General features: G+C 36.4%; 1 protein-coding gene across 10 annotated transcripts in view; it reads left to right on the top strand.

The window, feature by feature from the left end:
* Positions 1 to 13,549, top strand: part of PDE4D (phosphodiesterase 4D) — a 1,645,162-nt gene that overhangs the window by 470,152 nt on the left and 1,161,461 nt on the right. For all 10 annotated transcript variants that reach the window (XM_049857515.1, XM_049857493.1, XM_049857489.1 and 7 more), the window contains one exon: positions 11,835 to 12,064. In XM_049857515.1, the coding sequence (XP_049713472.1) occupies positions 11,835 to 12,064 (230 nt within the window). The remainder of the gene's footprint in view (positions 1 to 11,834; positions 12,065 to 13,549) is intronic.

Below are 13,549 nucleotides of genomic sequence, written 5' to 3'. Positions count from 1 at the left end.
ATATGACTGGGGAAGAGCTGCCTACTTAAAGTAGAGGCGACCTTAATGACATGGATGGAGTCAAGCTTTTGGGACCTTCACTTTCTGATATGTTACGACTCAAAATGAGAAGAAACAGCTGCAAATATCCATTAATAATCAGAACGTGAAGTGTACGAAGTATGAATCTAGGAGAATTAGAAATCGTCAAAAATGAAATGGAACATATAAACATTGATATCTTAGGCATTAGTGAGCTGAAATGGACTGGTATTGGCCATTTTGAATCCTACAGTCATATGGTCTACTATGTCAGAAATGACACCGTGAAGAGGAATGGCATTGCATTCATTGTCCAAAAGAACATTTCAAGATCTATCCTGAAGTACAACGCTGTCAGTGGTAGGATAATATCTAAAGGAAGACCAGTTAATACGACTATTATTTAAATTTATGCACCGACCACTAAGACAATGATGAAGAAATTGAAGACCTTTACCAACTTCTGCAGTCTGAAATTGATCAAACACGCAATCAGGATGCATTGATAATTCCTGGCGATTGGAATGCGAAAGTTAGAAACAAAGAAGAAAGATCAATTGTTGGAAAATATGGTCTTGGTGATAGAAACAATGCTAGAAATCACATGATTGAATTTTGCAGGACCAACAACTTCTTGACGAAATACCAACTGAGATGTTTCAACAAACAGGTGCAGCCCTGGAAGTGCTCATTCATCTATGCCAAGAAATTTGGAAAACAGCTACCTGGCCAACTGACTGGCAGAGATCCATATTTATGCCTATTCACAAGAAAGGTGATTCAACCAAATGTGGATATTATCGAACAATATCATTAACATCACAAATAAGTAAAATTTCGCTGAAGATTGATCAAAAGCAGTTGCAGAAGTATATCAACAGGGAACTGCCTGAAATTCAAGCTGGATCCAGAAGAGGGTATGGAACCAGGGATATCATTGCTGATGTCAGATGGATTCTGGCTCAAAGCAGAGAATTCCAGAAAGATATTTACCTGTGTTTTATTGACTATTCAAAGGCATTCTACTGTGTGGATCATAACAAATTATGGATAACTTTGCAAAGAATGGGAATTCCAGAACACTTAATTGCACTCATGAGAAACTTGTACATAAATCAAGAGGCAATCATTGGAACAGAACAAGGGAATACTGTGTGGTTTAAAGTCAGGAAAAGTGTGTGTCAGGGTCATACCCGTTCACCATACTTATTCAATGTGTATGTTGAGGAAATAATCTGAGCAGCTGGACTGTATAAAGAAGGATGCAACATTAGAATTAGAGGAAGACTCATTAACAACTTGCAATATGCAGACGACACAACCTTGCTTGCTGAAAGTGAAGAGGACTTGAAGCACTTACTAATGAAGATCAAAGACTATAGCCTTCAATATGGATTATACCTCAACACAAAGAAAACAAAAATCCTTACTACTGGACCAATAAGCTACATCATGATAAACAGAGAAAAGATTGAGGTTGTCACGGATTTCATTTTACTTGGATCCGCAGTCAACACCCACGGAAGCAGCAGCCAAGAATTCAAAAGACTCATTGCATTGGGCAAATCTGCTGCAAAAGACCTCTTTAAAGTGTTAAAAAGCAAAGATGTCACCTTAAAGACTAAGCTGCACCTGACCCAAGCCCTGGTGTTTTCAATTGCCTCATATGCATGCGAAAGCTGGATGACGAATTAGGAAGACTGAAGAAGAATTCACACCTTTGAATTGTGGTGTTGGTGAAGAATATTGACCATACCATGGACTGCCAAAAGAAGGAACAAACCTGTCTTGGAAGAAGTACAACCAGAATTCTCCTTAGAAACAAAGATGGCGAAACTACCTCTCATATACTTTGGACATGTGATCGAGAGGGATCAGTGCCTGGAGAAAGACATTATACTTGGTAAAGTAGAGGGTCAGGAAAAAGAGGAAGACACTCAATGAGATGGATTGACACAGTGGCTGCAAAATGGACACAAGCATAACAATGATTGTGAGGATGACGCAGGACAGGGCAGTGTTTTATTTTGTTGTACATAAGGTTGCTATGAGTCGCAACTGACTCAACAGCACCTAACAACAACAACATGTTCTTCCTTGATTTTCTTTCCTTCTCACAAAATGGAATCTACTTAGTTTTTCAAGGTCACCCAGGAAATGTACAATGCTATTTACAGAAGGTAAATTGAATAGAGTTTCAGATAGACTTTCTCGCTGATAAGAATATACAGTATAAAATTACTGGATAACAAATTTTTCTATCCCTTTTAAAAACTTTTTAGAAGTTTTGATGAGTGCATTATAGGAAATGGTTTTAGAAAGATTTCAGTGATTTCTGCCTCTTCTAATCAGTTTGAAATCACAGCCTATATTCTGATTATGCTCTGTAGATGTTTGAGAGCTATCTGCTAGATTTGTGCAAACCTGAGGTGGAAATTTTCATTTTTATATGGAATTCGTTTTGCCTGAATGCCTTTTCTATATCAGTTTACAAATATCCATTTGGAAATGGATTGTATTAATTCAGTAAAATGCCCTTTTCCATACTAAAAGACCTTTGGTATTTATTTTTATTGCTTACCTTTGAGTTTCCTAGAAGATTATTTAGGCAACATTATCATTTGATTTTGAGGTAAAACACTAATAATGAGTAATGAGGTACAGGAAAAACGTTTCGTATAAGGCTTATAGAATCTTGAGCCAGATTTTCAATTACTGCTTTAGTGTATTGTGAATGATTTCGTGGAAACATAAAATTATAACTTCTATATAGGCAAGGTCTACTGTCGATATATAGTACTCTTAGATTGTGAGTATGATCCTTAATTTACTGAGATAGTAACCTAATAAATTTTATCCTAGTCTTTAAAGAATTGGCTCAGTTTTCAAAAATTGTCTTACTGATGCTGAGAATTTGGGCACAAGAAAACTACTTTTCAGAACCTGATTGTGCAGCAAAGTAATAGGACAGGAAAAAAGGAATGTAGCATTGGAAGCAATAAATACTTCTGCTCAGCTTAATCTGTACCTTTCCTGAAAATACATCCAACTGCTTAACATACCAACTTCTACAATGCTCTTTGCATAGTGTGGGTGCTTGGGAAGCACTGAGTGCCTGGAAATCTTTTATTCTCATTAAAATGCCCCCCCCTTTTTTTTTTAAGTTAACATACTGTTATCATAATGCTTGTATTTTTTGAAAAGGTTCAAGCATAAAGGCTCAAGCATAAAGGTTTGAGTGACTTAAGTCTTGGAATTTTAAAAGAAATTTCTTATGTGCTTTAGCCTCATACCTAACATTTATTAACAGTTAAAATTCAACATTATTAGTAATACCAGTAAAAAAAAAAAAAAATACCAGTACCTAATACTATTTCCCAATTACTTGCAGTTGAAGAATTGGATACAAATGTGTCTTTTTGTTCCTTTGTTCATTCTTTCAATAAGATTTATTTTACGTATGTTATGTTCCAGGTGCTAGATGAGTAAAAAAAAAAAAAAAAAAAATTTTTTTTGATGAGTACTGGGGTGCAAATGTTGTTATGACATGCTTGCTTCCTACCAGATGTTCCCAGGCTCATAAAGGATATAGACACGTGAGCAAATTACCCCACTACAACTGCCAGGCTGAAGACTGACTTGGGGTCATGAGTAACAAGGCAGAAGATTTTTGTTCCATTATCTTCATAATATTTTCAACATGAGCGTGTAGGATGAGAAGAAAAGTGATTGAAGGATAGGATCTTGGAGAATGCCTAGTTTTACGGGACAGTTAATAGAAGAACTAGCGATAAGACTAAACAGAACTGCTTAAAGGAGTAGACCTAGAACAAAGAGGAATGACCAATTAATGGGGTAACCATACATCGTATTTTGCCTGTGGCAGTCCAAATTTTCTCCTTTCGTTGATGTCACATCCAGCTAGCGCACCCTTTCACTCAACTAACTGTTCACTCTACACATGTACCCCCCAAAACCCCAAGTCCTCTCTTACAGCACTTATCACATACTTGTGTTTATGTGTCTGCTGGTCTTTCTCCCAAATGGACTGTTGTGTCAATTTGTCTCTGCATTTTCAGCATCCAGCACAAAGCTCGGAACCTATAAAACCCCCAAAACCAAACCCGTTACTGTTGAGTCAATTCCGACTCATAGCGACCCTATAGGACAGGGTAGAACTGCTCCATAGAGTTTCCAAGGAGCAGCTGGTGAATTCCAACTGCCGACCTTTTGATTAGCAGCCAAGTTCTTAATCACTGTACCACCAGGTCTCCTGGAACATAGTAGTGCTCAATAAATGCTTAATTAAGAAATTAACCACGAAAGAATGGTGTCATGATTAAGACAGGTTGAAGTCAAATAATAGAGATGTGATTATATATATTAAAACAGTACTAGCTGAAATAAGGAAACCTCAATCTTTATCAATTGGCCACAACAGAAGATTATTTGTGGCTCTCATTTCTCAAGTGAAATTTTCCTCATTAACAAACGGCTCTCCTCTGAACAGTGACTGAACAACCATGGCTTCTATCATCTTGGAGCTCTCTTCAGAAGGGAAAGAACATGGTGAATTGTCCTCCCAAAGTTTTTATGGGCCAGGCCTGAAAGTGCAGGCATTTCCTTGCCTTACATTCCATTGGCACGTAACACTCATTAACACATCCATGTTCTAGCTGCAAGGGAGGCTGGGAAATATGGTCTACCCAGAAACATTGCCTTCTACGGTGCCAATGGATACATATTTTAAGATGATTTCTCTGTAGAAAATTTCATTTTTATTAACTCATATGAAATACTTGTCAAAAACTGTGAGGTGATCAGCAACCACAGATATTTAGTGAACGCCAGCAACATGGATATTCCTAAACTAAAGCCTTGTTTAGTGGCTCACTATCTACTTTAGCAGAAAAAAAAAAAAAAAAGAACAAAGAAATCAGTTAAATACTCTGCATAGAAAGTGAAGAAAACAAAAAGGGAAATAATAATATATTTAATGGCCATTCATTGTAACTGTCAATTATTGCTTTTTTTTTTTCAGATGTGTCTTTGAGATAGGCGTTTGTCATAATAATGGAAAACATTTTGCTAAAGTTATTTTTCTGTCAACTCTTTCAAATAAGTTGACCAATTATCAGGGAGGATTTCATTTTTTTACAATTTAACAGATTCACATTAAACTCTTTAAACATGTTAGTGTTTCGTCTCTTTTGATATTGCGTATCTTGAAGCTGAATGAGAGATGCCTTTAGGTCCCATCAGTAGCTAGTTGAATATTTTATTATTATGACTGTTAGTGTACTTTTTAATGCAAAAATAACACATTCTTATTATAGAGAATATAGGAAGTGGTAACAAACAAAAATATAAAAACAAAATCATTGCCAGCATCATCATCTAAGAGAGCCGTTTTGAAAGAACTGGGGTATATCCTTCCAGAATATTTTTCTATGAATATAATCGGTGTTGGGTTTTTTTTGTTGTTGTTGTTTTGCTTTAGTGTTGTTTGTTTTAAAAAACTGACATCACTCTGTAGTTTATTCTTTTTACTCAACATTATGTCATGAATATAATCACATATTCTTCTGCATTATTTTAACAACAGCCTTATACTATTTCATGATATTGATATATCAAAGTTTATTATGCCAATCTCTCAGTACAATTAGATTACACCCAGTTATTGTTTGCCAAACAATCATATTGATCTATATTTAAATGTCAAAACCATTCGCTTTCAGGTTTTAGTGTGCGTAATAATCACATTAGGGGCTCATGCAGATTCCCAAGCCCTACTTAAAGGACTTCTGATTAGGCAGATCTGGAGAAGAGCCTGAGAGCCTGAATTTTAGCAAGCACTTTCTGTGATTTTCATGCAGAGGTTTGAGCATCATAATGGCTTACAGATGGTAGAAGTACTTTTTTAAACCCCTTGCAAAAATGCCATTTTCCTAGCAATAATACGAGATACATATGCCCCTGGTGTTCAGTTTTACATTTTTTTTTCCTAAATAAGGGCATTTAACCTCCTCCCTTCTACTTGATAAAACTGCTCTATTTATTTCTGAAGCATAATAGATCCACAGTGATCAGGAGTATATAAAGGCCACTTGTTATACTGCTTTTGAATAGAAGAAATTAGAATATAGACTTGTAATGGTTTATAATTTTTATTAGAAAGATACAAATACTTATAAGTCATTTGGGTTTAAACTGACAGCATTTAAACATGAACATAAACTTTATTTTTTAGTAGAGATAGTTTTCTCAAATAAGTTACCTCTTGAGGCAGTTTTATCTAAAAGCAAATGTCACTAGCATTAAGTCTTTCATCAGGATACCAGTTTTATATAAAGCATTTTTGCAATTGTATTGCAAATTCCCAGAATGGGCAGCTAAGCTCTTATAAAAAGATAATTTGGCCAGCTGCATTTAGTGTTGCTCATGCATTGATAGACTTGCCCTTTGTTCTTTTCCATGTTCTCCCGGAAGAAGGGTATCTATACACTTAAGTCATTATCATCTCTCTAAAAATGTGTGAAGTAAATTAAGACCTGTTAGGAATCCAGTCCTCTACTCAAGTGTCAGTTGGTTGTACTGTGGTGGCTTGTGTGTCATTGTGATGCTGGAAGCTATCCCAACGGTGTTTCAAATAGCAGCACGATCACCCATGGTGGACAGGTTTCAGCTTCCAGGCTAAGACAGACTGGGAAGAAGGACTTGGTGATCTACTCCTGACACATTGACCAGGAGACTATTGTCTGATATAGTGCTGAAGGGGGAACCCCTTTGGCTGAAAGGCACTCAAAATGTGCCTGGAGTTGACCTAACAACGTGGAGGGGGTTGACCTTTTGAAGCCTTCGTTTGCTGGTGTGGTATGACTCAACATGAGAAGAAATAGCTGGAAATATTCGTTAATAATCAGAATGTAAAATGTACAAAGAATGAAACAAGGAAAATTAGAAGTTGTCAGAAATTGAATGGAACACTTGAAGATCAATATCCTAGGCCTTAATGAGCTAAAATGGAGTGGTATTTGTTACTTTGAAGTGGACGGTCATAAGGTCTTATATGCTGGAAATGACAAATTCAAAGGAACAGCATCACATTCCTTGTCAAAAAGAACATGTCAAGATTTATCCTGAAATACAATACCATCAGTGATAGAATAATATACATATGCCTGCAAAGATGCCCAGTTAATATGACTGTTATTAAAATTTATGCACCAACCACCAATGCCAAAGATGAAGAAACTGACTCTCCAGTCTAAAATTGATCAAACATACAATCAAGATGCATTGATAACTACTGATGATTGGAATGCAAAAATTGGAAACAAAGAAGGATTGGTAGTTGGAAAACATGCCTTTGGTGATAGAAACGATGAGGGAGTTCTCATGGTGGAATTTTGCAAGACCAACAAATTATTCATTGAAAATACTTTTTTTTTTCAACAACATAAATGGTGGCTATACACATGAACCTCACCAGACAGAATACACAGGAGTCAAATTGACTACATCTGAGGAAAGAGATAATGGAAAAACTCAATATCATCAGTCAGAACAAGGCCAATGGCCAACTGTGGGACAGACCATCAACTACTTATATGCAAGTTCAAGATGAAGCTGAAGAAAATTAAAACAAATCCGTGAGAGCCAATGTACAACATTGAGTATATTCCACTTGAATTTGGAGACCATCTCAAGAATAGATTTGATGCTTTGAACACTAACAACCAAAGACCAGACCAGTTGTAGATGACATCAAGGACATCACACAAAAAGAAACAAAATGTTATTCAAAAGAAAAGGGAGAAAAAAAGGCTAAAATGAATGAGAAAAGAGAAACTGAAACTTGCTCTGCATAGAATAGTTAAAGTGAAAAGAAAAAATGATGAAGTAAAGGAGCTGAGTAGAAGATTTTGAGAAGACAAAGTATAATAATGAAATGTACAAAGACCTGGAGTTAGAAAACCAAAAGGGAAGAACATGCTTGGCATTTCTCAAGTTGAAAGAACTGAAGAAAAAATTCAAGCCTCAAATTGCAATATTGAAGGGTCCTATGGGCAAAAAATTAAATGATGCAGGAAGCATCAAAGAAGATGGAAAGAATACACAGAGTCACTATACCAAAAAGAATTGGTTGCCGTTTGACCATTTCAGGAGGTAGCAAATGATGAAGAACTGATGGTATTGAAGGAAGAAGTCCAAGCTGCAGTGAGGGTATTGACAAAAAACAAGACCCCAGGAACTGACAGACTACTAGTTGGGATGTTTCAACAAATACCTGCAGCACAGGAAGCACTCACTTGTCTATGCCAAGAAATTTGTAAGACAACTACCTGGCCAACTGACTGGAAGAGATCCTTTCCAAAGAAAGGTGATCCAATGGAATTTGAAAATTATCAATCAATATCATTAACATCACATACAATTGAATTTCTGATGAAGATAATTCAAAAACACTTGCAGCAGTACTTCGAACTGTCAGAAACTCAAAGTGGTTTCATAAGAGGACATGGAATGAAGGATATCATTGGTGATGCAGAAGGATCATGGCTGAAAACAGAGAATACCAGAAAGGTTTTTACCTGTGTCTTATTGACTATGCAATGGCATTCAACTGTGTGGATCACTACAGATTATGGATAACATTAAGAAGGATTGGAATTCCAAAACACTTAATTGTGTTCATGTGGAACCTGCACATAAGCCCAGAGGCTGTTGTTTGGACATAACAAGGAGATACTGTATTATTTAAAATCAGGACAGGTGTGTATCCAGTTATGTTCTTCCACCATATTTATTCAAGCTGTATGCTCAACAAATAATACAATAAGCTGGACTATTTGAAGAAGAATGCAGCATCAGGATTGGAAGAAGACTCTTTTAACAGCCGATGATATGCAGATGAGCTGACCTTCCTTGCTGAAAGTGAAGAGGATTTGAAGCACTTACTGATGAAGATCAAAGAACATAGTCTTTAGTATGGATTACACCTCAACATAAAGAAAACAAAAATCCTCACATCTCGACCAACAAGCAACATCATGATAAATGGAGAAAAGATTGAAGTTGTCAAGAATTTCATTTTATTTGGATCCACAATTAACGCCCATTGAAGCAGCAGTCAAGAAATCAAATGACATTTTGCATTGGGCAAATCTGCTGCATAAGACCTCTTTAAAGTGTTAAAAAGCAAAGATGTCCCTTAATGTCTAAGGTGCTCCTGACCCATACCATGGTGTTTTCCATCACCTCAAATGCATGTGAAAGCTGGACGATGAATAAGAAAGATCAAAGAAGAATTGATGCCTTTGAATTATGGTGTTGGCAAAGAACGTTGAATATACCGTGGACTGCCGGAAGAATGAACAATTCTGTCTTGGAAGGAGTATAGCCAGAATGCTCCCTAGAAGCAAGGATGGTGGGACTTCATCTCACATATTTTGCACATGTTATCAGGAAGGACCAGTCCCTAGAGAAGGACATCATGCTTGGTAAAGTAGAGGGTCAGCAAACAAGAGGAAGACCCTTAATGAGGTGGATTGGCACGGTGGCTGTAACAATGGGCTCAAGCATAACAAGGAATTTGAGGATGGCGAAGGACTAGGCAGTGTTTCATTCTGTTGTTGCTGTGAGTTGGAAATGATTGGACAGCACCTAACAACACAACTGTTACAAAATCAGCAGTTCTGAACTCTAAGTGGTCTTAAAGTTCATTTTATACAACCTCTTGGTTTTGTTTCTAAGAAAACGAAAGGCCAGAGAAGTTAAGTGATTTCTTAAGGCCATATTAATAATTAGTTGCAAAGTTGAACCTAGAATCTCTATCTCCTCATTTAATCAACAAGGACTATCATTATTTCCCAGTATTTATTTGAGCTGTTCTGATTGGTTCTGTTAACATTTTTTATTGAAACTGTTAGTCTAACTAAATTATGATCAATATGTTTGTGTTCTGTTTTCTAGTACTGCACACCCTGCCAGGGACCACACTTTTTAGAGATAGTGCAACTTAGTGTTTATTAGTACAGCTTTAAAAGAGGTTTGGTTTTGGTACCTGGCTTATAGGGTGATCAGCCATCCTGATTTCCTCATGAGTTAGATGATTACTGGAATGTAAGACTTTCAGTGCTAAAACTGGAGAGTTCCAGGCAAACCTGGGTAGTGGTCACGCTACTGGCCATGTGTCCGTGTAGCTAAAGCATGCTACTCTATAGGCCTCTGTTTCTTTTTTTACGTGTAAAATGGAAAAAACAGTTGACCCAAACTCCTAGGTTTTTAGTAAAAATGCAATGAGATGGTATGTGTAAAACATAGCACCACTTAATAAGGACTAAATGAATATTAGCTATTATTATTATTATTGTGCCTGTTGTTGTTTTACAAAGCAAGTAAATTTCTCAATTCAGAGATCCTCAGGATCTGGATCCTTATATATAGGATTTTATATAAACTTCTGTTTTTAGCTTTATTCTCTTCTTTACCTTCCGGATGCCCTTATTTTATCCAATTTGTCTATAAAAATATACAATACAACCAAAGGAGGAATAGAGTCCCCCATCGCACATCCTTTCAAGTTTTTCAAAGGTATAAGTCAGAAAGAAATCAATTTTATATTTGGAAGCAAATATTGATGAATAAAGTGTCAAAGACAGCACAGTGTTAAGAAATGATAAAAGGAATTAGCCTGGAGTATTATCATAGCAGCTGCCGTTTTGTTGATTGTAAACCACATGCCAGACATTGGTGCTTCAAATACTTCATATCTCTAGGTTCTGACAAGAGCCTTGAAAGGTAAATATTATTATCCTCAATTTTCAGATGAAGAAACAACCTCAATGAGCCCACGTTGCTTACTGAAAGATATTTGTGTAATAAGAAATGCAACAAAGATTCTACACGAAGTCTGGTCTGTTCCAAAGTCCATGCTCTTTTAACTTATAACCAAGAGTCTAATTTCAGGAAAAGTACTTTGCCTTCCTGGGCTAGTTTCTTCACCTGTAAAATTTAGAAAAAAGGAAATCGCCATTTATGATTGCTTATCACCTTGCAGGTCATGAGCTATGCACATTATATGCATGATCTTGCCCAATTCTCGTGGGTAAATATTATTCCCATTTTTGTAATAAAGAGATTAAGCAGCACTCTAAGAACACAACTATTATAGGTACAAAGATTCTAAAGCCCAGTCATTCTACTGCAACATGTTACCTTGTAGCATTTGCTGACTCTGTAATTCTGCCAGGATGAATGTAATCAACATGGCCAGAGTAGACTTTCCAAACACTTGGAAATAATTATTGCTCATGTAACAGTATATTTTTCTCAACTAGAATCAAAATGTTACATTTTCTACTTTATCCTACTCTTGATTTGCCTTTGTATGTGGCTAATATGGATCAAATTTGGAAAATAAAGTATATAAATTATGTGTTAAAATAATTTTTGCAATTACATAGAAGGTAGGAAAACTTTTTTATGTACCCTCAATTTTATGGAATTAATGCACACAACTCATACTTCTAAGATTATTATGGATGTCAGTTAACTGTTTAACCAATTAATTCTAACCTAAATATACTAGTGAACACATTTACTATTCTTAAAATAAATCTAGAGTTCAGTTCTTTGGCCTAATCTTTTCATCCAATATTGCTCAGTTAATGTCTGTACTCTCTAGTTATCATTTTTCATGAATACATTTAACTTGACTTATTTCCTCAAAAATATAAAAGCATTATGTAATGAAAAATAGTGGGACTTTTGTTGATTACAAGGACTTTCTTGAATTTTTGCTGTAGGCCTCTGAGGAAACACTACATTCCAGTAATGAAGAGGAAGACCCTTTACGAGGAATGGAACCCTATCTTGTACGGAGACTTTCCTGCCGCAATGTTCAGCTTCCTCCTCTCGCCTTCAGACAGTTGGAACAAGCTGACTTGAAAAGTGAATCAGAGAGCCTTCAAAGACCAACCAGCCTCCCCCTGAAGATTCTGCCACTGATTGCCATCACTTCTGCAGACTCCAGTGGGTGAGTGCCCTTGGGAATGTTGCCTAATTTTATATTCTGGATAGTGGTTGTTATCTGTGGACTTCTGAGTGTTTGTGGCTCACTGCTTGATTTGAGTGGGAGAAAAATGGGTTTTCCAGAGTTGAAAGAAAGAAGGAAGGATGATTTTTATCAGGTAAAGTCTGTCCCTCTGTGGGAAGAGATGTTCTGTTCTAATCCTTTTACGAAGAGGAATTGAAAATGTGTTGGTGAATGGTAAGAAGCACCTCAGAAAGGAGACTTATATGTAGAAAATTAATATTGGTCATATGTGATTTAATAGAAAAATTTTTAACAAATGAGAACTAATGGACAAATTACCGTGTAGACTTACATATCTGGAAACAGTAGGCCATGTTCATTGATGCAAAATGAATTTGGAATCAAGAATAGATTGTACTGTAATTAGAATCAAAGGAAATATGCAATTATATTCATGAGCCTAGTAATTTGGCCTTTGATACTCTGAGGTGTTGCTTGCCGGAATACTGTTTCAATTCCCAGCATGAGACAGTTTTATTTAGCACTGGTACTTATGGAAGAATCACAATGATCATGTCTCCCTCTCTTGCATTTGTATTTCCTACTTTGCACAGTATAGTATTGAAATTATTGATGGTTCTCTGCTTTTTTTTTTCTTTTCCTGCTTCTTACCTGCTGCTTTCTCTTTATTAGCCATGTCACCATGTAAAAATTGGTGAAAGAAAGTAAGGATAGTGGAAAAACCCATTATTTGTTCTTTCGGGCAGCCACATTTTTAAGATGCTTGGATAGATGGGAAATAGAAAGAAGCCAGGGGTCCACACGCAAACTCTTGAGAGTTTGCTAGGAGTAAAAGAACAGTATGATTTCTTATGCTACGAATGTGATGTTTCCATCTTCCGTCAAGGTTAAGGCATCTTTAGAGAAGTGCCATTTGGATTTTCCTAAAAATCATTAGGAAAATTTCAATCAGAAAATAATCTACAAAATAGAAATTTGACCAGTGACTTTCTTTAAGATATTGAACTTGGTTGCTAGAATACAAAGAATCTGTTATTAAAAGGTATAAGGAATATTATTGCTAGGTAACTAAAAAGACTACAAATTCTCATTCTGTGGGATAGCCTAGAAGTTCGCTCATGAAAGGGTTGGGAATATACACCACCCACCCCCGCCGCCCCCAGCAACAAAAATGCAGCAATATGTGTGTGATGTTTCTGCTTAGGGAAATCCATTAGGGATTCAGTGCCCAGGGTGTTTACTGGGGCCTGGTCACATAGGTACGCTTTTCCTAACACATACCAAAATTACATACTTCCAGAAGGAAAGCAGGGGTTCGACATAAACCATATCGTTTGTACAAAGAGTTGAGGCACAAAGAGACATCCCTTATTTAGGAAATAGTTGGAATATTCCTGAAACCTAAGTTCCCAGAAACCAGCCAAGGCCCAGCCTTGCAAGACGGCCTTCTAAAGATAGCAGTCT

This window comes from Elephas maximus, chromosome 2 (genome assembly GCF_024166365.1).
Source record: "Elephas maximus indicus isolate mEleMax1 chromosome 2, mEleMax1 primary haplotype, whole genome shotgun sequence".
Taxonomy (NCBI): Eukaryota; Metazoa; Chordata; class Mammalia; order Proboscidea; family Elephantidae; genus Elephas; species Elephas maximus.
The sequence above is the reverse complement of the archived record's forward strand: the minus strand, read 5'-3'. Positions and strand labels throughout refer to the sequence as shown.